General features: G+C 40.7%; 1 protein-coding gene across 1 annotated transcript in view; it reads left to right on the top strand.

The window, feature by feature from the left end:
* Positions 1–22,304, top strand: part of ppp4r4 (protein phosphatase 4, regulatory subunit 4) — a 202,618-nt gene that overhangs the window by 97,692 nt on the left and 82,622 nt on the right. The window contains exons 4-6 of the mRNA XM_048600386.1: positions 870–972; positions 2,720–2,867; positions 4,256–4,329. Of these exons, the coding sequence (XP_048456343.1) occupies positions 870–972; positions 2,720–2,867; positions 4,256–4,329 (325 nt within the window). The remainder of the gene's footprint in view (positions 1–869; positions 973–2,719; positions 2,868–4,255; positions 4,330–22,304) is intronic.

Below are 22,304 nucleotides of genomic sequence, written 5' to 3'. Positions count from 1 at the left end.
GCTGCTTGGCCTGCTGTGTTCATCCAGCCCTGCACCTTGTTGTCTCGGATTCTCCAGCATCTGCAGTTCCTACTATCTCTGATTCAGTTGTTAGAGTGATCCTGCTAGATTTGAAGATATGCAGTACAACTTCAATAACTCTGCTGATGGTTTAAAAACATTGACAATTCACTGTTAGACATTGATAATGTTAGAAATCTGTTTGTAAACTTGAACAAATCAATTTCAGATTGTTTTGTCCTTTTGTTTTTGATCCTTTTCAATTGTTTATTGGTTTGTGATTATGACAGTTAGAGTGCTTGATTTCACAAGTCCAGTATCATTTAAGAGTAGCAAGTAGAATTTTACCCCTATCCTTTCCTGCATACCTGCATTTACTTCAGATATTAATTAAATGTAAAAGTGAATAACTAACTGTAACATTAAAATCCCATCTTTAGACCACACAGTTAGCAAAATGTATTAACAAATTAATCCAAAAGAAAAATGCTGTGGATGCTGGAAACCCAAAATAATAAAAGAAAATTCTGGGAAAGCTCCGTAGGTAAGCAGCATCTGAGGAGAGACGGAGTTAACGTTTCAGGTCAATAATCTGTTAATTAGAATACCAATGAAGGCCATGACTTAAAATGTTAACACCTTTTCTCTGCTCAAGAAGCTGCCTGATCAGCTGACCAATTAATCCTTAGTTTTAAAAATGTTTACTATTTGATGTGTTTGCAGTCAACAGCGTGCAATGTTAAAAGGTGTAAACATAGTTGACCTCACCCATGTGTACTTGCGTGCATAAATGCACACACAAAATCTACTTTTGCATTATCTGCCCGATGTTCAGTTTGCAGGTTTAAGTGCAGTTGTTTTGTTTGCAGTTCTGGTCAAGATGTGCAGCGAACCAGTGTTGTTGTTAATCTACCAAACCTGATGCGGCAGAACACTTCAGAGACAATTCGAAGAGTGGTGCCCAAAATCAGAGTAAGTTTCAGCTTGTCCTTGGAGTTGAGCTTTGCAAAATTGAAATAATGATGTACAATGACCCAGTTCCAATAAAATGCATCTTGCTGTGCCTTATGAAATCATGTAGTTGCATATCTGAGCCCAGCCCTGACCTATTTCAGAAATCATGATATATCTATTACATTCATTGGCGGGCACTAAATTCTACACCCTGTCTGTTAGCCCTGTAGATACTGTTTCGATAATCAAATATTAAGACACCTAGTTGGCAGCTGTAAAGTTGGAATTTCAGAAGTGTTTGGAACTCCAAAGCTTTACTTTTATTTAGCTATTCAATCATTATTTTAAATGGAGAAGTTGAATTATAGTTAAGTGAGTGGGTTTGTTAGGTCTAAGAGTATTGAAACAAAATATTGATGACTTCTACGTTATCAAGCACAGCAGTATTTGGGAAAGTGTGCAACATGCCACCATTTGTTGAATCTATTAAGATGATGCAAGGCTTAATATGTGATAAATGATGACATAAGATGTGATTTCAAAGGATGACTGCTGCAATTGTGGGATTTTAATGTAATTGATACATCAAAGCCCACCCATACCATTGTAATTATTAAGACAAAATTGTCATATAGTCAGAGATAAACCAAACAGACGAGATCCATATGTTCAGCGTGTCTGTGTTGGTCAAAACGTATCTATCCAGCCTATTCTCACCTTCCAGCACTTGGTGCATTGCCTTGTACATTACAACATTCCAAATTCATATGCATATACTTGAGTACAATGAATATTCTTGCTTCATGGAGCTTTGGGAGGAGGAAGTAAAAACAGTAACCATCACGAGAGAAAAAGTACTAGAGAAACCAATGGGACTAAAGGTTAGTAAGTCTCCTGGATCTTTTGGGTTGCATCCTTGCATTTTCAAAGAAATATGTACAGAGATGGTGATGCACGAGTAGTAGTCTTCAGAAGGTTGGAAAAGTGACAATGTAAAACTCTTATTCAAAAAGCGACAGAGACAAAAAATATCAGGTAATTAAAAGCCAGTTAGCTTAACACATCATTGTGAAACTGTCACTTTATAAATGATGTGGGCAAAAACTTCATAGATGGAATACAATGTGGGGAAATGCTCTTTGATAGGATGAATAGAAGAGCTGAATATGACTTAAATGGTGAAAAAAGCTGTAGCACAGAGAGGTTTGGGAGCCCTCATGCATAAATTACACAACAGCAATAGGGAATGCATGTAGACTGTTGGCCTTTAAGTCAAAGGGAATGGTACATATAATAGGGAAACCTTCCTAACACTATCCAAGGCACTTGACAGACCACACGTCAAACACAGTGAACAGTCTTATCTTCCTCATTTAGACCTCTGAGGTCCATGCAGCTGATAACAAAATTAACAGGAATACTGCTGGCATTGGAGGCAGCCCAGAGAAAGTTCACTTGGTTGATTCTGGACATGGAGGGAATTTCTTGAGGACAAGTTGAGTAGGTTGGACCTATATACGCTGGAGTTCTCCCTAGTATTTTTACTTCAACCAGTGCTATTAAAGCCGATAAGCTGATGATGATCTCAGTGTGGTTTGTGTGAGCTTTCTGTGTCCATGTAGATGTTGAAAGGATGCTTTGCTTTGTTTAACTCATTCTGCTGTGCCATTTTTTAACTATATTTATAATATCTGGAAAATAATGTGAACTAAGTTATTTTCCAGCAATTTTACTTTTTTTTTAATGAAGGCTTCCTTTTTTGTAGGAAGTACTGCATGTTGCGGGGGTGGAGATGCAATTAGCTGCTGCGGTTTCTTTCCTTACCATCTTGCAAGAAGAGTTAGTTTCCATTGCAGCTTATATACATTCATTTCTCCCAATCATATTGGCAAACTTGGATCACAGAGATACAGGTCAGTTTTTTGCAGTTTACCTGTTAAGAAAAACTGTTGAGCTGTGTTCTTCATTGCATATTTAGAATGGTGTAATTTTAAATTCAGTTATGTGGCTTTTAGTCTTTCTTAAATTGAAGAACTGCTGCTCTAAAAATAATTCTGCTGTATCTTTGCAAAAGACCATTTCCAGAAAAGTTAAGGTGAAGTATATTACCAGAATAGAAAAATGCATGTGATCTTTTAACGTTTATGTTAGCATTGAGTGCATTTAAGACAGACAGAGAGAGAGAGAGAGAGAGAGAGAGGGAGAGAGATTCATGATTAATCAGGGGATTGAGGGTTATGAGGAGTACGAGAATGACTTTAAGAAACATTTCATTCACGGGATGAGGGCGTCACTGGCTAGGCCAGCATTTATTCTGTAGTTATTTTTAATAATTTGAATAATTTTTACTTAAATTCTGTGGAAAGGTTACTTCATTGTAAATAGTTATAAATTCGATGGGACAAATAAATATTCCACTACAACTCCTTTCAAAGAAACAGAACTTTGCTGGTAGAGGGCATCAATTCAGGATTACTTTGTTGAGATGGTGAATGGACATACATCTGGTATTGGACTTGATTATATAAATTAGGAATACTTTTGGCAGCATTCCCTCAGGCAATGAACTAAGTGGCAGAGTCCATGGCAGAGTAGATTAAACCTCTGTATAAAGAGAGGATTTATAGAAGTTTATAGAAAGGATTTTCTCCATTGTGTGCTTTTCCTCCTTGTGCGAGAATTCGTATTAACTAACCATATCAAAATAAAGACTTGAAAACAATAATCCAAGCCTAGATTTTTCCTCAGACATATTATCAAAACGTAATTAAAAGTTAAAATTGTTGCATTCCAATTTACATCTGGGATGGATCATTTTTGCTACTATTTTTCCGTCCCTTTATCCCTGCAAACTCCCTTCCAATGCACTTATAACTGAAAAATATTTCTCTTCACCAAAAACTATTTCAAAATATTTATTCCTAAAAATAAACCTGCCCAAAAACAATCCATCATTGAGTATTGTCAAAATACATGTTTGAAATGTTAAAAGACAATTGCTGCTTCATTCATAAGCTTTATTGGCACTATCTCCTGATGATGGTAGGGAGTGCTGCCTTTAATACTCTTAGATTGACAAGCTGAGCCAAGTAGTAGAAACTCTACCAGATATCACTATTTTGTTTCCTTGCTCTAAGTGTATTCATTTTAAAAATGTATAAAAATCAATACCTTTTAATGCAACTGCGCATCATGTATCTCGTGCACTAACTTATAAGATTAGATAGTGTAGTTGATTTTGCATATTAAACTCATAACTTACAATAACATCAAAGTCCATTATGTTTTCTTTTTTGGCCAGTGGTCAGCAATGCATGGTTGGAGACCCTCCTGACTGTAATTAATGCTTTACCAACGGAAACCATCAGACAAGAGGTAATGTAAAAGTCAAAAGATCTTTCCATGTATATGTATACAGTATTCCTTACATGTGCTTCTATCTTGATGAAAATATAGATCAGAAATCACATGACACCAGGTTATAGCCCAACAGGTTTTTTTGAAAACACAAGCTTTTGGAGCGTAACCCCTTTGTCAGGTGAAGTGAATATATAGCGTTGAAGTTATGTGATATAAAAATTGCATTTACACGCCAAAACTCCAAGTGACTATAATAGGCTCACAGGAACAGGAGTAGGCCATTCATACCATTGAGCCTGCTCTACTATTCAATATGACCAAGGCTGATCACATAGAACTTAAAACAGTACAGCACACAAGCAGGCCCTTCAGCCCACATGTCTGCACCAACCTTGATGCTATTCTAAACTAATCCCAACTGCCAGCACATGGTCCATATCCCTCTGTTCCCTGCCTGTTCACGCATCTGTCTAAATGCCTCTTTAACTTTGCTTTCCACCTCCTTCAGCAGCACATTCCAGACATCCACAACTCTTGGTGTAAAAACAAAAATGTCCTTGCACATCTACTTTAAACTTACCCCTCTCCCCTCATATTAGACATTTCTATCCTGGGAAAAAGACTCTGCCCATCCATCCTATCCATGCCTCTCATTTTATTATATACTTCTATAAGGCCACTCCTCAGCTTCTGCTCTAGCAAAAACAATCCAAGTTTGTCCAACCTCTCCTGATAGCTAATGCAATTCAATCCAGGCAACATTCTGGTAACCTCTTTTGCACCTTCACCAAAGCTCCAAATCCTTCTTATAATGTGGCAACCCGAACTACACACTGTACACCAAATATGACCAAACTAAAGGTTCTACAACTGGAATATGACTTGCCAATTATTTTACTCAGCGTCCCGACCAGTGAAGGCAAGTATACCATACACCGCCTTTACCATTTTATCCTCACATTTTGCTTTAAAATTCATTCATGGAATGAGGGCATCACTGGCTAGGCTAGCATCTGTTTGCCCATCCCAGAGGGTAGTTAAGAATCACTTACATTTCTGTGAGTCTGGAGTCACATGTAGGCCAGATCAGGTAAGGAAGTCAGTTTCTATCCCTAAAGGACATTAGTGAACCAGATGGGTTTTTCTGGCAATCGACAACGGAGTTATTCGTCATCATTAGATTCTTACTTCCACATTTTTATTGAATTCAAATTCCAGCAATGGCCGTGGTAAGATTTGAACCCGGGTCCCCAGAGCATTGCCTGGGTCTCTGGATTAATAGTCCAGCAATAATACTACTAGGCCATCACCTCGCCTCGTGTTGCCACTATCAGGGAGCTATGGATTTGCACCCCAAGATTCCTCTGTATATCAACGCTCTGAGGGATCCCGCCATTGACTATATGCTTTCTTCTTGCATTTGATCTCCCAAAATGCATCCTCTCTCACTTGCCCAGATCAAAGTCCGTCTGCCATTTCTCTGCCTAACTTTCCAACTGATCTATCTGTTCTGCTGTATCCTTTGACAGCCGTTTTCTCCATGCACAACTCCACCAATGTTCATATTGTCTACAAATTTGCTAATCAGACCACCTACATTTTCATCCGAATCATGTATTTATATATTACAAACAACAGAGGTCTCATCACTGATCCTTGTGGAACACCACTGATCACAGACCTCCAGGCAGAAAATAACCCTTCTACAACTACCGTCTGTCTTCTGTGACTAAGCCCATGTTGTATCCACCGTGGATCCCATGTGACTTAATCTTCTGGACCAGTGTACCATGAGAGGCCTTGCCCAATGCTTTGGTAAAGTCTATGTAAAGAACATTCACTGGCCTATCCTCATCAATCACCTTCGTCACTTCCTCAAAAAACTTGATGAAATTTGAGAGACAAGACCTTCTCCTCCCACACAAATCCATGCTGACTATCCCCACTAAGTCCATTATAAGAGTCAGAGAATCATATAGCACGGAAACAGCCCTTTGGCCCAACTTGTCCAAGCTGACCAAGTTTCCCAAACTAAACTAGTCCCACTTGCCTGCTTTTGGCCCATATCCCTCTAAACATTTCCTATTCATGTACCTATCCAAATGTCTTTTAAATGTCGTAACTGTACTTGCATCCTACACTTCCTCTGGCAGTTCATTCCACGCACAAACTACCCCTCTGAGTGAAAAGTTGCCCATCATTCTTTTCCAAATGTGAGAAAATCCTAAACCTAAGAATCTTCTCCAGTAATTTTGCTACCACCGATGTAAGTAAGGCTTATTGGCCTATAATTTCCTGGATTATCCGTTTCCCTTTTTAGGCAAAGGAATAACATTGGCTGTTCGACAGTCTTCTGAGATCACGCCTGTGGCTAAAGAGGATGCAAAGATCTCTGTCAAGGCCCCAACAATCTCTTTCCTTACCTCCCTCAGTATACAAAGATAGATCCCAAAAGGCCATAGAAACTTAACTACCTTAACGTTTTTCAAGATACCCAACAGCACCACCTCCTTAATATTAACATATCCCTCCCTAATCTTACATTATCCATGTCTTCTTTGGTGAATATTAATGCAAAGTCCTCATTAAGAATCTTGCTCCATCCATAAATTCCCTCATTTGTCCTGAGTGGATCTACTCCTTCCCTAGCTACCCTCTTGTGCCTTATATACATATAAAATGCTTTGGAATTCTCCTTAATTCTACTTGTCAAGGACATTTTATGGCACGTTTTAACTCCCCTAATTCCTTGACTGTTCTTTCCTGCTTCCTTTATTTTCTTCAAAAGCCTTGTCTGATGCAAGTTTCCTACACTTTACATATGCTTCCTTTTCCTTTTTGACTGAACCTTCATATCTCTTGTCATCCAGGGTTCCTGAATCTTGCCATCCATATCTTTCATCCTTACAGGAACATGCTTGTCCTGAACTCTAATCAACTGGACTTCAAAAGACTCCCTCACATGAAATGTGGATTTACTCTTAAACAGCCACCCCAATCTAATTTCTCCTGTTCCTGTCTAATATTGTTTTAATTTGCCTTCCCCAAGTTTCACACTTTCACCTGAGGACCAACCTTATCCATATCTGTCTTAAAACTTACAGAATTATGACCACTGTTCTCAAAATGCTCTCGCACTGAAACTTCAATCACCTAGCCAAGTTCGTTCCTAAACACAGTATGGCCCGTTCTCCAGTTGGACCATCTACACATTGTTTCAAGAAACCCTCCTGGATGCACCTAACAAATTCTGTCTCATCCAAACCCCTGGCCCTAAGGAACTATCTGTCAATGTCAGGAAACTATAACAACCCTATTGTTTTTACATTTTCTGTGATCTGCCGACATATCTGATCCTCTATCTCCTGCTGGTTATTGGGAAGTATTGTACAACCCCGTCTTTGTGATTGTGTCTTCCTTACTTTATGCCTTGTATTTGCCACACCCCTATAACCCTGTGCGTCACGGCATTCTCATGCCTGAGCTTTCACAGTCCTCTGTGGCAGAGAATTCCAAAGTTTCGCAATTCTCTGAATAAAATAATTTCGCCTCCCCTCATACTAAAGGTGACATCCACCTTATTTTTCAATCATGTTTCCTGATTTTAGACTCCTGAACTGGGGGAAACATCTTTTCTGCATCCATCCTATCTATCCTTTTAAGTATTTTGTCGGTTTCAATGAGATCATCTCTCATCCTTCAAAACTCTAAACAATCCAGGCCTGGTTTGCATAATCTCTCTTCTTACGACAGTCCCGTAATCTTGGGAACAAGGCTGGTGAACCTTCATTGCACTCCCTCTATGGCAATAATATTTTGCCTGAGGCAAGAAGAGCAAAACTACACACAACTCCAGATGCAGTCTGACCAAGCCCTGATACAATTGAAGCAAGACTTTGCTACTTATGTACTCAAATCCTCTTGCAATAAAGGCCAACGTTTCATCAGCCTTTTTAATAGCTTATTTCAGCTGCATGTGACTTATCAACATGGTCACCCCAGTCCCTTTGTGCATCTACACTTTTAACCTCTGACCATTTAAGAAATATTTTGCTCATCTGTTTCTATTACCAAAGTGGACATCCTCGTATTTTCCATATTATATTCCATCTGTCAATTCACTAAGTCTGTCCAAATCCTCTTGGAGCCATTTTACATCTTCCTACTTGGATTAGTATTACCTACAAATTTGGAAATATTATATTCAGTCCCCACCTCCAAATCATTAATATGTATTGTGAACAGCTGGGAACCAAGTACTCATCCTTGTGATACACCACACAGCCCACCAACATTAGAATGCCCCATTTATTCTTCCCCTTTCTGCCCATTAGCTAATCAGTAATCCATGCCAGTACATTACCTCCTATCCTGTGTGTTTAATCTTTCTACCCAGCTTCCTGTGGGAGTCTTTATCCAATGCCTTCTGAAAATCTTATTATACTGTGTCCATTGGCTCCTCTTTATCAATTTTATTCGTTACATCTTCAAAGGAACTCCAACAGGTTCATCAAACACTATTTCCCATTCACAATTTCATGCTGACTATGCTCAAGCATATCATTATCAACCAGGTGTCTATTTACTCCAACATTTTATAATAGACCTAGCGGTTTCCTTCACAAGTAAGGCTAACAGGTCTGCAGTTCCCTGTTTATTCTCTCGCTCCCTTCTTTAATCATGGGGTGAGGTTTGCAACCTTCCAATACACAGGCATCATTCACAGTCTATAGAATTTTGGAAGATAATCACAGATGTAGTGACTATCTTTGTAGCCACATCCTTCAACACTCTGGGATGAAGACCATCAGGTCCTGGGAATTTTTCAACTTTCAGACCCATTAATTTCTCAAGTATAATCTTCTTACTAACAGTAATTTCCTTCAACTTCTCATTCTAGGTCTCTATTTATGGAAGATTTCTTGCATCTTCCACAATGAAAGCAGATACAAAGAAGTTGTTTAGCTTCTCTGCCACTTCTCTGTTCCCTATGATAATTTTTCCAGACTCTGCCTTTAAAGGCCTCTCATTCATTTTAGCCGAATGTTTCCTTTTACTCTAAAGATGCTTTGATTGTCCTTTCTTTTATGTTTTTAAATGATGTTGAAGTGCATCATTGATCAATCTTAGAATAAATCATGGCTGTTTTGCCTGTAAAAGGTAAAACAGACTTATTTCAAATAATTAAGATGCAGAACATAAGGAGGTCATACAGCTCATTGTGCACATGAGTATCGTTGGCAAAGCCAGCATTCATTGTCAATCTTTAATGAAACTTAACGTGTTGCTTCCTTGAGTCACTACAGTCCATGTTGTGTGGGTAGGAGTAAAGTTGCCGTAGACCCAGAGGACCACAGGGGTGCTGCTCTCATTAGAGAGAGATGATTGGTGATGGTTTACCCTGAGGCTCACCAAGCCTCAGGTGAGGGGAGAGGTTGAGAAGGAGGGTCCTTCATGGTAATCAATGTGAGAATTGAACCCAAGGTGATGGCATTATTCTGCATTACAAGCCGTCCGGCCAACTGAGCTAACTGACCCCTGACAATGTAAGTACACCCCCAATGATTTTGGGGGAGAGAGGTCCAGGATTTTTACCCAGTACTGGTGAAGAAATCTAACTGTTTCCAAGTTAGGTTGGTGTGCCGCTTGGAGGAAATTTGCATTTGATGGTATTCCCATGCACCTACTGCTCTTTTCCTTCTCGGGCCAGAAGTAACAGGTTTGGAAGTGTTGTCAAAGGAATCTTGGAGAGATGTGATAGTGCATCTATAGGTAGTACAAATGACACCTACAGTACATTGGTAGTGAAGTGAATGAAGGTTATGGTTGAGATACAATTCAAGAGAGTTTCCTTGTCCAAAATGGTGTCAAACATCTTGCGTGTTATTGGAGCCACATTCATGCAGGTAATTGGGAAGTATTCTGTCATAATCCTGATGTTGCTTTGGGGAGTCAGAAAATTATTAAGTTATAATATTTCATAACATACTAACCACACAATACTCAACATCTGACTTGCTCTTGTACTTTCACTATTTATCTGGCTGGTCTGGTAAAGCTTCTGGCAATCAGTGATAATAAAGCCATTGAGTACCAAAGGAGAAGACTAAGTGCTTTCTTGTTGGGGATGATCAGTTGCATTATTGGTACCCATGTTACTTGCCACCTTATCAGGCCAATCCTGAATGTTGTCATGGTCTTCTTGTAAGCTGGAAAAGAGTTCCATTTGCAACTCTTTATGTAACAAAACAAAGCAATGTGTAATCATTGCAAACATTTTGACCTTATTGATGAGATGTTCACTGATTTAAACAGCTGAGGTTGGTTGGATCCAGACAGCAGCATGAGGAACTGCTGCAAAAAAGCCCTCATACTCAGATAATTAGTGTCCAGCAACCGTCACCTACTTTCTCTGGGCTAGGTGTGACTCCATTCATTGAGAGTTTTCCACCCTGATTTCCCATTGACTTATAGAGTCACAGAAACAGACGCTCATCCAACTTGTCCATGCCGACCAAGCTTCCCAAACTAAAGTAGTCCCACTTGTCTGTGATTGGCTCATTTCCCTCTAAACCTTTCCTGTTCATATACCAATCCAAATCTCTCTTAAATGTTGTGACTGTACTTGCAACTACCACTTCCTGTGGCAGTTCATTCCACGTGCGAACCACCCTTTGTGTGAAAATGTTGCCCCTCGGGTTCAATTTTACCAGGGCTCTTTGATGCTACATTTGGACAAATGCAAAAGGAAACAACGTTTGCATTTATATTGTGCTTTTAACAACCACTGGACATTTCTGAGCACTTTATAGCCCGTAAAATACTTTTCAAGTGTAGTCACTGTTCCAGTGAGAAAATGCAGCAACCATTATGCATGCAAAAAGCTGCTACAAATGGCAGTGTAATGATGACCAGCTAATCTGTTTTTGAGATATTGAGGCATAAACATAAAGAATATATAAGGGCTCTGGGTCCCTGATCCCCTTTGAACTAGAATGCCTTTGGTAGTTTAGATCCACCTGCAAGGGATATTTTGGTCTTAAAGTCTTATTTGAAAGATGGAATTCGAACAGTGCAGCTCTCCTCCGTACTGCACTGAAGTACTAGTCTTGATTTTTGCACTCACGTCCTATGATTGGACTTGTACCCAGATAGAACCTTGTGACTTGGAGAGCAGAGTGCCAGCAGCTGACCCATGGATGATAGTTGAATTTCAGGGAAATCACTCTGTTCTCTTTTCTGAATTACAGTATTTTTACCCATGTTTGAACCATGGCTGTAATGAAATCTGGAGACAGGTGGTCTGTCGTCACTGAGTAGTTATAGCTGAGTAATTACTCTTGGAAAATACTACTGATTGCAAGTTACAGCATTTGGACTGGATATTTCACACTCCTGCCAGCTGTGTGTTTCAGCATGTGGCCATTTATATGTTTGGTGGCTAGCCTACCACCTTCTCAATCACCTCTCATCTGATCCCCACCAGTAGAGGATGAGTGGGGGCAGAAATTGGTATCTTGTCCATAATCCGTTTTTTTAAAAAAACTTAATGGCTCAATTGGCTTTGGTAATATGCAGGCCTTGCCAAAGTATAACTGGACTGGTCTGTATGAATAAAGGTGGACAAGGAAGGCAGGCAGCTCATTCAGGATGAGGCCTGCATACAGTGGGGACACCCCTGCACCCTGTTCTCTCAATACTACGTGCCTGAACACCCACACCACTTTTCTGGAAAAGCTCAGCAGGTCTGGCAGCATCTATGAAGAAAAAAATCAGAGTTAACGTTTCAGGTCCAGTGACCCTTCTTCAGAACAAACAATGTAGTATATGAAAGTAAAGCAGTCAGAGATGGCAACGTATTGCAAAAGCTTTTATGGTCGAGGTAAAAGAGGGTATAAGTAGGAGCCTCGGAGGCAAAGGCCAGAGAATTATAATTGGGATAAGAAATGTAAGGGACTTTTTTTTAAAAGCAACACCATGTGTAGCTCCAGTGTTGAAAGGAGCTCGCAGGGTCTTGGAGCACTCAGCAATCTGTGCCTCAGCAGATTATTTGCACTACTGAGGTACCGCCCCAGGGGAATTGCAGTTACTTATTGCAGCACAAATGTGCTGTCCACTCTCTGGATCAGAGCATTTCAGTTTCTATCACTACCAGTCCACGGGTCTCCCTGTGTTGGTGGCCAGTGAGTAAGTCCAGACTTGAGCTGCCCTTGCTGAGGCAGTACAATCTGAAGCCAGGCACTTAACACAACACAAAAAAGTTGATACTGTAAGGCCATCTGCAGTCTCCCCACAATTGAAAGTTAGCAGCCTTCCACCAACTGTCCTGCAGCTATAGTGGTAACAATGCAAAGGAGCACAAAGACAACCACACAACAGATTTAAGGGAATGCACAAGGATGAATAACTTTTTTGTGCAAATGTTGCAAGTGTTGGATGAACTTGGTCTGGAATAGTTATTTTACGGTGTTTTTTAAATTCGGTTTGAGGTCAGGAAGATGCTGTGATTATGCAGTACAGAGGATTGATAAGACGGGGAAGTGCTGAGCAACAGAGTTATGAAGATTTCTTTGGGGAAACTGAAGCCCGAACAAAGGCTCACAGACAACTCATTTGGAGAACAATTGTGCGCTACAGTTCCATTCTCCTGCCATCACCCCCTTTTATCTGTCCCTCCATTTCCGACTCAACTCTCAACCATCACCTGTAGTGATGGATGGCAAACTCTCATAGATTTAACTATTTTGCTGATATCGCCTGTTCCAGCCTGGAAAGATATGCTGGTATAGAAACTGTCACAGTCAGTGTCATCTTCTGTGAGGCAATAGAACATGGGACAGTTCTGTAACTAACTCTGTTGTGAAGTGCAAACTCTAAATGCACAGCTCCTGATGAATGTGGATAGGGACTAAATTCAATCTGAAGACTCAGATACAACTTCCTGCTAAGGCTCCTTCTCTTGCCACTTCTCAAAGGCAAGAACAATTTGCTTTCTCTACTGCCTCTAGTTCATTTCACTGTGATATTGCACGGTTTGAAAGGGTGAAGTATAAAATAGTAACTTACAATTCCAGATTTAGAAGAGACTCACTTCATTGGTATGAGATGTAGATTGTCAATTTGTAAGGCATTAACTGAAAAGCAGTCACTGGCAGTTATTCACACAAACATTAATTGATCTGAATCTAGTATTTGAATTGGCATTGGATAACAGGTATAAGTTAACATGTTTTTTAAAATAACTGATAGTTCCTTCATAACAAGCACATAAATTTACAAGGAAGTTTCGTGGGTCCTAGTTTGCTGGGTATTCCTTTGTTGATAGCTTTAAATCTATTTGCTCTCTTTGAGAGCCTTCCTTACCATTCTCCTTTGTAGCTGCTTATTTCTTTTCTTCCTTCCAACTTTGCAGCCCACTGTTTTTTCCTTCTCTTTCCAACTACACTCCTAGCCACTCAAATCTTAATGCATCGATCAGTAGCTTGTTTCCATACTCCATCCCCGCCCTGCAAGCTTACCACCACCAACTATACCCAGTGGACTGCCTGCTCCTTCTTCAGATCTCCGCAGATGTCACCAACTTGTTTATCACTTCCAGTACTTGCCTTCTCATTGCTTCTCCAGTTGCAAGATGTTTCTCTTCCATGCTTGCTGTTTATAGGATCACAAGTGACCTGATCAGCAATATATGTCAGAAACAAGCCTGTGATTGGAGGTGCATCTCCTTTCAATCCTTTTGCAGTTCCACCTGCAAGAACAACTTTTTTCTTGCTGGTTGCCTCTATAATTCATTTTGTCCTGGCAATTTGGAGCTTTTGGGGCTAAATTTACCTGCCTCTCCATGTGTTTCAAGTGTTGTAAGGGGCAATAATAAGAAAAATGAAAAAAGACGGGCAGAAGTATAAATACAGAGTACATAGCACATGGGAGTGAAGCATAAGACAGCAAAGGGTGACAAAACAGTTAGAGTTATGAAAATAAACATGCAAAGGGCATCAAAATCAGGACAAAAATGTCCACAATTATATTAAGAAAAGTATGTGGTTTGGAGTAATATACACCCAATAAAAATGATGATATTGATTTTCTTTTTAAAAAAGGAATTGATGGACTAAATAATTACTTTGCCTGGGTATTTACTATAAAGGAGGGATCAGTATGCCTGATGTTCCAATGAAAGTAATTTTGAGAGATTTATCAAAACTAATATAAGCAAAATAATGGTTCTAAAGAGTGACAAATCCTCAGGTGCAGATGCTTTCAATTTCACAGTTTCAAAGAAAGCAGGCAAGAAAACTGCAGAAACCCTAACTGCAATCTTCAAGGGTTTAATTCAAGAACTGTCTGTTTAGTTTTTGAAATTGTGCATAGAAGTCCACTGTGTGAGAAGGGTCAGCAAGGGAAACCAGAAAACTTTAGAAGAGTTAAACAAACATATGTTGTCAGGAACCTACTCCAGTCTATTTTGAAAGATAGGATAATTGAACACCCTGGGTGGAATTTTCCTAATTTTAGTTTGTATTTTGTTGAGTGAGTAAGTGCCCAGTCCACTATGGCTCGCAACTATCTTTCTCACGTAATCTTCAACTGTTCCCACTACTTATTATGTAACTGGTCTCTTCAGCACCATTCTCATGGAACTGTGCAGAAGAGTAAACACAAGCACTTTTCACAACTGGACCATGTGGCATTTGAGCCGCTGTACCCATATTTAAAGCCCAGCAATACAGCACTTGTCCCACTGCAAACCAGAACTGCCCTTCACACTGTAGTGCTTGACAATTATCAATGAGGACATGGCCCAGAAAGGAAACCTTGCACCTGATTTGTAGACAAGGACCTAGATCAGGTTCATGGAGGGGAGGGCAATCCTTTGTTATGCTGTATGCAGCAGGAGGCAGTATGCCACCAGAAACGGTCAACATGGCTCAGTTAGTGCCAGGATAAAAGGAACACCGAAAAATACAGGAAGATTGATTCTGAGGGGTTCATTATTACAGTCACCCAATATAGGCAGTCGATCATTCAGTGCAATTTTCTGATAGTTTATTGAGAAGCAGTGGTTAAGATGTGGTACATAAATTAATTAGGCAAAGAAAGGAAGTATACAACCTGTGACAATGCTTGATTGAACCCAAAGCCATTCTATAAAGATGGATAAGAGGAGGTAGTGCACTCCTGCGTCCCATTGATCCCTGTTGGGGTGATCTTGCACCAACAGTCTTTTGTTCATCCCTCGAGCTGATATAGGGGAACCTGTGGACGCACCCCACCCTCACCCATGAAGTGGTCTAGCTTATCTCCCTGGATCATCTTGTCCCTTCCTCCCCTCTTGTCCGTGTTAATATTTCTTATTTTGGGGAATGGTCATCAATACGATGTCAATCACCTGTCTAACCACTCTTGGCCAATGGCTATGGGACAACTACTCATGATGTTAGATGATCATTGTCTCCTTTTCACCACCTCAATCTGAAAGGTAGACTTCAGTCCTTCTCGGATCAAAGCATTCTTACTTCCAGTACATTACATTGATAATAGGGTAGGGTGATGACCAATAAGTCTTTGACATGAGTCAGAACACAATTCTGATGACTTTGAATGATACTTTGGTGAACAGGCTAGCACATGGTCACTGCCTTGCAAGTTAAAGGATCATACAGCACAATAACAGACCCTTCGGTCCAACTCATCCACACCGACCAGACATTCCAATCTGACCTTGTCCCATTTGCTAGCATTTTGCCCATGACCCTCTAAACCCTTCCTATTCATGTAACAATTCAGATGCTTTTTAAATTTTGTAATTGTACCCGCCTCCACCAATTCTTCTGGCAGCTTGTTCCATGCATGTGCCAACCTCTGTATGAAAAAGCTACCCCTCAGGACCTTTTTAAATCTTTCCCCTCTCAACTTAAACCTATGTCCTCTCATTCTCTGCTTTCATGTAGAGATTTGTTTATGTTTGCAGCAGTCTTGATACTAATGTGACACAATTAGATAAGGTCAAATATTACACAGGAAACACCAAATATGGAATGCTGAGTTGACACAGGTTTAAGGGGAACCTCTTCTCTCAACATCAGTGATCTTCTACTCTTCAAGGGTAAGTCCCATCATCTGTCTCTCTCAGTACCAATCCTCAACATAACTCTACCACTGCAGACACATCTCACTATCTCACAAAGGCTTATGGACTATAACTGTCAGTATTGCATGCATCATTTCTAGTCAGCAGCTCTTATCAACTTCATCTTTCCAAACTATCGGTTTTTCTTGCCCTCTGCACTTCCTACTTGCCTCACCACTTCTCTTGCTCCAATGTCACAACTAACCGGTTTTTAATTCATTTTCGTTATATTCAGTCCCATCCTTTTGTCTCATTGCCCACCCTCTGGACTATGCAGTCCACAGCACAAAAACTGACCAACTGGTAAACCCCATACTTTATAGATCATAGAGTCAAGAGGTGTACAGCACGGACACAGACCCTTCGGTCCAACTTGTCCATGTGGACCAGATACCCTAAATAAATATAGGCCCTTTTGCCTGCATTTGGCCCATATCCATCTAAACCCTTCCAATTTATATACCCATCCAAATGCCTTTTAAATGTTGTAATTGTACTAGCTGCCACCACTTCCTTTGGTAGCTCACTCCATACATGTAGCACCAACTGCATGAAAAATTTGTCCTTTAGGACCCTTTTAAATCTTTCCCCTCTCACTTGAAACGTATGCCGTCTTGTTTTGGACTCCCCCACCTTGGGGAAAAAAACCTTGTCTATTTACCCTATCCATTCCCCTCATGATTTTATAAACCTCTATTAGGTCACCCGTCAGGCCTCCTCAAATGCTCCAAGGAAAATAGACCAAGCCTGTTGAGTCCCTTCCTCTAGCTCAAACCATCCATCCTTGTCACCATTCTTGTAAATTTTTTTCTGAACCTGTTCAAGCTTCACAACATTCTTCCTGTAGCAGGGAGACCAGAACTGCATGCTGAATCCCAAAAGTGGCTTAACCAATGTTCTGTACTCAGGATGTGGAGGTGCTGGGGTGGACAGAATCAGAAGTCACACGACACCAGGTTATAGTCCAACAGGTTTATTTGAAATCACAAGCTTTCGGAGCAGTACCCCTTCATCAGGTGAAATGACTTCACCTGACAAAGTACTACCCTCTGACAGCTTGTGATTTCAAATAAACCTGTTGGACTATAACCTGGTGTCACGTGACATCTGACTCTGTACTCAGGAGTGACCGTGTCCCAATCCCCTGACTGAAATAACACAAATCCCTGGACTATTAGTCAGCTGCTTGGTCTAACTACTGTAGCTAATTATCTGGGTTGAAATCGGGTAAATTTCTTGACTTATTATGTTGTATCCCCTTACTTACTGCCATTTTCCAGAAGTCCATGTGTTATAATTGCTGTGTAAGCTGCTTGCACGTTCTGCATGTGATATATTGATGTAGCAGGTTGCCATGCAGTGATATGTTCCATCCCCTTGAATATTTTGTTCTTGTTCAGTTCTTGCCACTGTGGAAAGCTGCCTGCTTCTCACTCTGTGAAGTAAACAGAGACTGGTCATCTCTAAGTAAGTGCAAAATGAGTTAGCCTTAAGAAAACAAGCTATGAGCCATAAAATGCATCCTGTGTTGCTGCATTAGATGATGTGTGTGTCCCTACATGCAAAATGACCAGGTGCAAGTCCTAGGAGTCCCTGACCTCCAAAGTAAAGTGTCGTAGGGCTGAAGTGGTGTCTACGTTGGTTCGAGAAAAAGCATTTTTTTTTCTTTATTCATTCATGGGATGAGGGCATTGCTGGCCAGGCAGCATTTATTTCCCAGAAGGCAGTTTAGAGTCAACCACGTTGCTGTGGGGCTAGAATCCACATGTAGGCCAGACCAGGTAAGGATGGCAGTTTCCTTCCCTAAAGGACATTAGTGAACCAGATAGGTTTTTCTGACAATTGACAATGGGTTCATGGTCATCATTAGATTCTTAATTCCAGATATTTTATTGAATTCAGATTCCACCATCTGCCCTGGCGGGATTTGAACCTGGGTCCCCAGAACGTTAACTGGGTCTCTGGATTAACATTCCAGCGATAATAGCACTAAGCCATTGCCTCCCCATGCTGTGGTGAGGCTGGTGCCTTGCTACTGTTGACTTGTACGGCCAAAGATCAAGAAGGATGGTGGCAGAGCCATTGTACTGAAGACATAATGGATGATAGCCAGGATAAGCATTTAGCAAGCTGCAGCTACTGATTTACATGTGAGGAATTTTTGCCTTCTGGCACATCAGGTAAGACTATTAGACCATAAGAAATACAAACAGGAGTAGGCCTGCTCTGCCAGTGAATAGTATCATAGCTGATCAGGCATTCCTCATGTCCACTTCCCCTGTAATCCTTGATTCCCCTACTGATTAAGAATCTATCTCAGCCTTAAATATACACAAGGACTCTACCCCTACAGCTCTGTGTGGCAAGGAGTTCAAAAACTCTCCACCCTCTGAGAGAAAAAAATTCCTCCTTGTATCAGTGAAATTCCACCCCTTGCAAGGTTTCACCAAACAAGGAGATTCAGAACGGATTTCCAGAAGGCTTTTATAAGGTATCACACCTACCTAGGCTACTTAATAAGATAAAAGCCACTGGTCTTGAGGGTATTAATTAGCATGAATAGTGTATTGGCTAGCTAATAGATGACAGAGAATTGGGATAAGGGGTGCAACCTGTAACTAGTGGAGTGTCACTGCGATCAGCATGGGGCCATGAATATTTAGAATATATAAATGATTTGATGAAGAATTTGCATGTCCTATGACTAAGTTTGTGGATGATGTAAAAATAGGTGGGAAAGCAAGTGGTGAGGATGACAGAGTCTGCAGAGGGACATAGGTTAAGTGAGTGGGCAGAATCTTGGCCAATAGACTATTATGTGGGAAAATGTGATGCAATGCAGGAAGAAAAGAGGAGCTGTATTTTTATTTAATGCAGAAAGACTACTGAAAAGCTGCAGCACAGAAGAATTTATGAGTCCTCGTGCATAAATCATAAAAAGCTAACATCAATTTCATCCAGTAAAATGAACTTGTTGGTCTTTATTTAAAAGGGATTCAAATACACAAACAGAGAAGTCTTGTAAAAACTTTACAAGGTGCTAACTAGACAACACATAGAATAATGTGAACAGTTTTGATTCCCGTATCTAAGGAGAGGTATGTTGTTATTGGATGCAATCCACAGAAAATTCACTAGGTGGATCTCAAGTATGGAGGGCTTATCTTGTGAGGAGATATTGAGTATTTTGGACCTATACTCAATGGTGGCTCAGTGGTTAGCGCTGCTGCCACGGACCCGGGTCTGATTCCAGCCTTAGGTGACTGTGCAAACTCTACACAGACATTCTCATCATGTCTGTGTGGATTTCCGCCGATTCTCCAGTTTCCTTCCACAGTCCAAAGATGTGTAGATTAGATGGATTGGCCATGGAAAATTGTCCTGTAGTGTCCAGGATTGTGCAGGCTAAGTGGATTAACCATGCTAAATGCAGGCTTACAGGGATAGGGTTGGGAGGCTGGGACTGGGTAGGATGCTCTTTGGAGGGTTGGTGTGGACTTGATGGGCTAAATAACGTCTTTCCGCACTGCAGGGATTCTGTGAGTTAAAGTACTTCATAACAAAACCTGCGAAATGATCATGTGAAGTCAGTGCAGAGGTTCTTTTGGTGCTAATATTGCAAGTCTTCATGTCAAAGCCCATGAAACGATCATGTGATGTCAATGCGTACTCCACATGCCAATGTGTTCTGCAGGTGATCAAAAGTGTCAGAAGGTGTGAGTAAAGTGTCAACAACCAGTTCTTTATCCAGACACACAGAACAGCTGTGGGGACCAGATTTGCACCCCAATATGCCAACATTTTCATGCACAAGTTTGAGGAAGACTTTTTTGCTGCACAGGACCTCCGACCAACACTATACACCAGATACATCAACAGCATTGTCTTCTTCTAAGGTTTTAGAGTAGATTTGTAGATCAGGTTGTGGATGTTTAGTTGGTTGGCTCGCCGAGCTGGTTTGTTGTTTCGCAGACGTTTCATTACCATGCTGGGTAACATCATCATTGCAGCCTCTGATGAAGAGGAGAAGAGCACCAGAGAAGAGGAGAAGAACAAACAGCTCCCATTCCTGGACATCATGGTAAAGTGCAGGACAAATGGGGAATTCCTAACAAAGGTTGCATGAGAACGTTAAATGGGCAACAACACACTCCAGCAGCACAGAGCTACGCCAAGAAGAAGAAGAGTACCTTTTCCAGGTATCCAAAGACAATGGATACCCGAAAAAACTGGGTCAGAAGATGCCTATTACACGAACGACTCCAGGAAGATACTACATGCCTGGACACACTCATCACGCTACCTTACATCAGGAGCACATCTGAACTGACCACAAGACTGCTACAACCACTGGGCATCAGAGTAGCACACAAACCCACATCAACTCTACGACAACTGCTCACCCGAACCAAAGATCCACTACCCACTATGGACAGGACCAGTGTCATATACAAGATTCCCTGCAGAGACTGTGACGGACACTGCATTGTACAAACAGGAAGGAAATTAACAACAGGGGTACACGAACATCAATTGGCTACAAAAAGACACGACCAATACTCACTCATCTCTATCCACATGGATAAGGAGAACCATCAATTCGACTGGGACAACACCAAGATCCTGGGACAAGCAAAGCAGAGACAAGCACGGGAATTCCTAGAAGCCTGGTCCTCCACGAAGAAAGTCATCAACAAACACATAGAGCTCGACCCCATGTACACTCCACTGCGAAGGAAAACCAGAAGTGAGGTAATCCAGCTCAACGGACTCCAGAGTTTAAATAACAGGCGGGAAAACACAACAGCGCTTCATCGGAGGCTGCACTGATGATGTTACCCAGCAGGGTAATGAAATGTCTGCAAAACAACGAACCAGCTCGGCGAGCCAACCAACTACTATAAGTATCATTCCTACTGAAAATAAGTCTGAGGAATTAGTAATAGAGGATAAAGAGATGGCAGATGAACTGAACAGCTATTTTGTGTCGGTCTTCACCAGAAAGGATGCAAGTAACATCCAGAAAATAGCTATAAATCAGGAATTAAAAGCAGGGGAGGAACTCATGAAAATTACAACTGGCAGGGAAGCAGTGCTGAATAAAGTGTTGGAACTGCAAGTTGACAAGTCCCTAAGTCCTGGTGGATTTTATCCTAGGATCTTAAAAGAAGTAAGGTAGTGAGATGGTTGATGTGTTGATTTTAATTTTCCAAAACTCATTAGGTTTGAGGAATAATTTTTTTAGATTGGAAAATCATGAATGTAACTCCTTTATTCAAAAAGGGAGGGAGGGCAAAAGTAGGAAACTACATATCAATTAGCTTAACATCTCTCACAGGGAAAATGTTAGAAGCTATTATTAAAGTTCAAGGTAATCAGGCAGAGCCAACATAGTTTTGTCAAAAGGGAAATTAAGTTTAACTAATTTATGCGATTTTTTAATAGAAGTACCTTGTGCTGTGGATGGAGGGGAACCAGTGGATGAATTTTACTTAGATTTGCAAATTGCAATTGATAACGTGCTACTTCAAAGCTTATTGTGTAAATTAAAAGCTCATGGTGTAAGGGGTAACATATTGCCATGGACAGAAGCTTACCTGGCGAACAGAAAGAAGAGAGTAGGAATAAAGGGTTTTTTTCAGGTTGACAGAAAGTCATGAGTCCTGTGCCACAGGAGTCAATGCTGAGGCCTCAAATCTTTAGAACTTAAATAATAAGTCCAAAGAGTCTGAAGACATGGTAGTTAAATTTGTTGATGACACAAAGACACGTAAGAAAGTGAGTTGTGAAATGGACATAAGAAGCCTACAAAGGAACATAGATAGTAGGAACTGCAGATGCTGGAGAATCTGAGATAACA

This window comes from Rhincodon typus, chromosome 8 (genome assembly GCF_021869965.1).
Source record: "Rhincodon typus isolate 14 chromosome 8, sRhiTyp1.1, whole genome shotgun sequence".
Taxonomy (NCBI): Eukaryota; Metazoa; Chordata; class Chondrichthyes; order Orectolobiformes; family Rhincodontidae; genus Rhincodon; species Rhincodon typus.
This window is presented reverse-complemented; position numbering and strand designations above follow the sequence as displayed.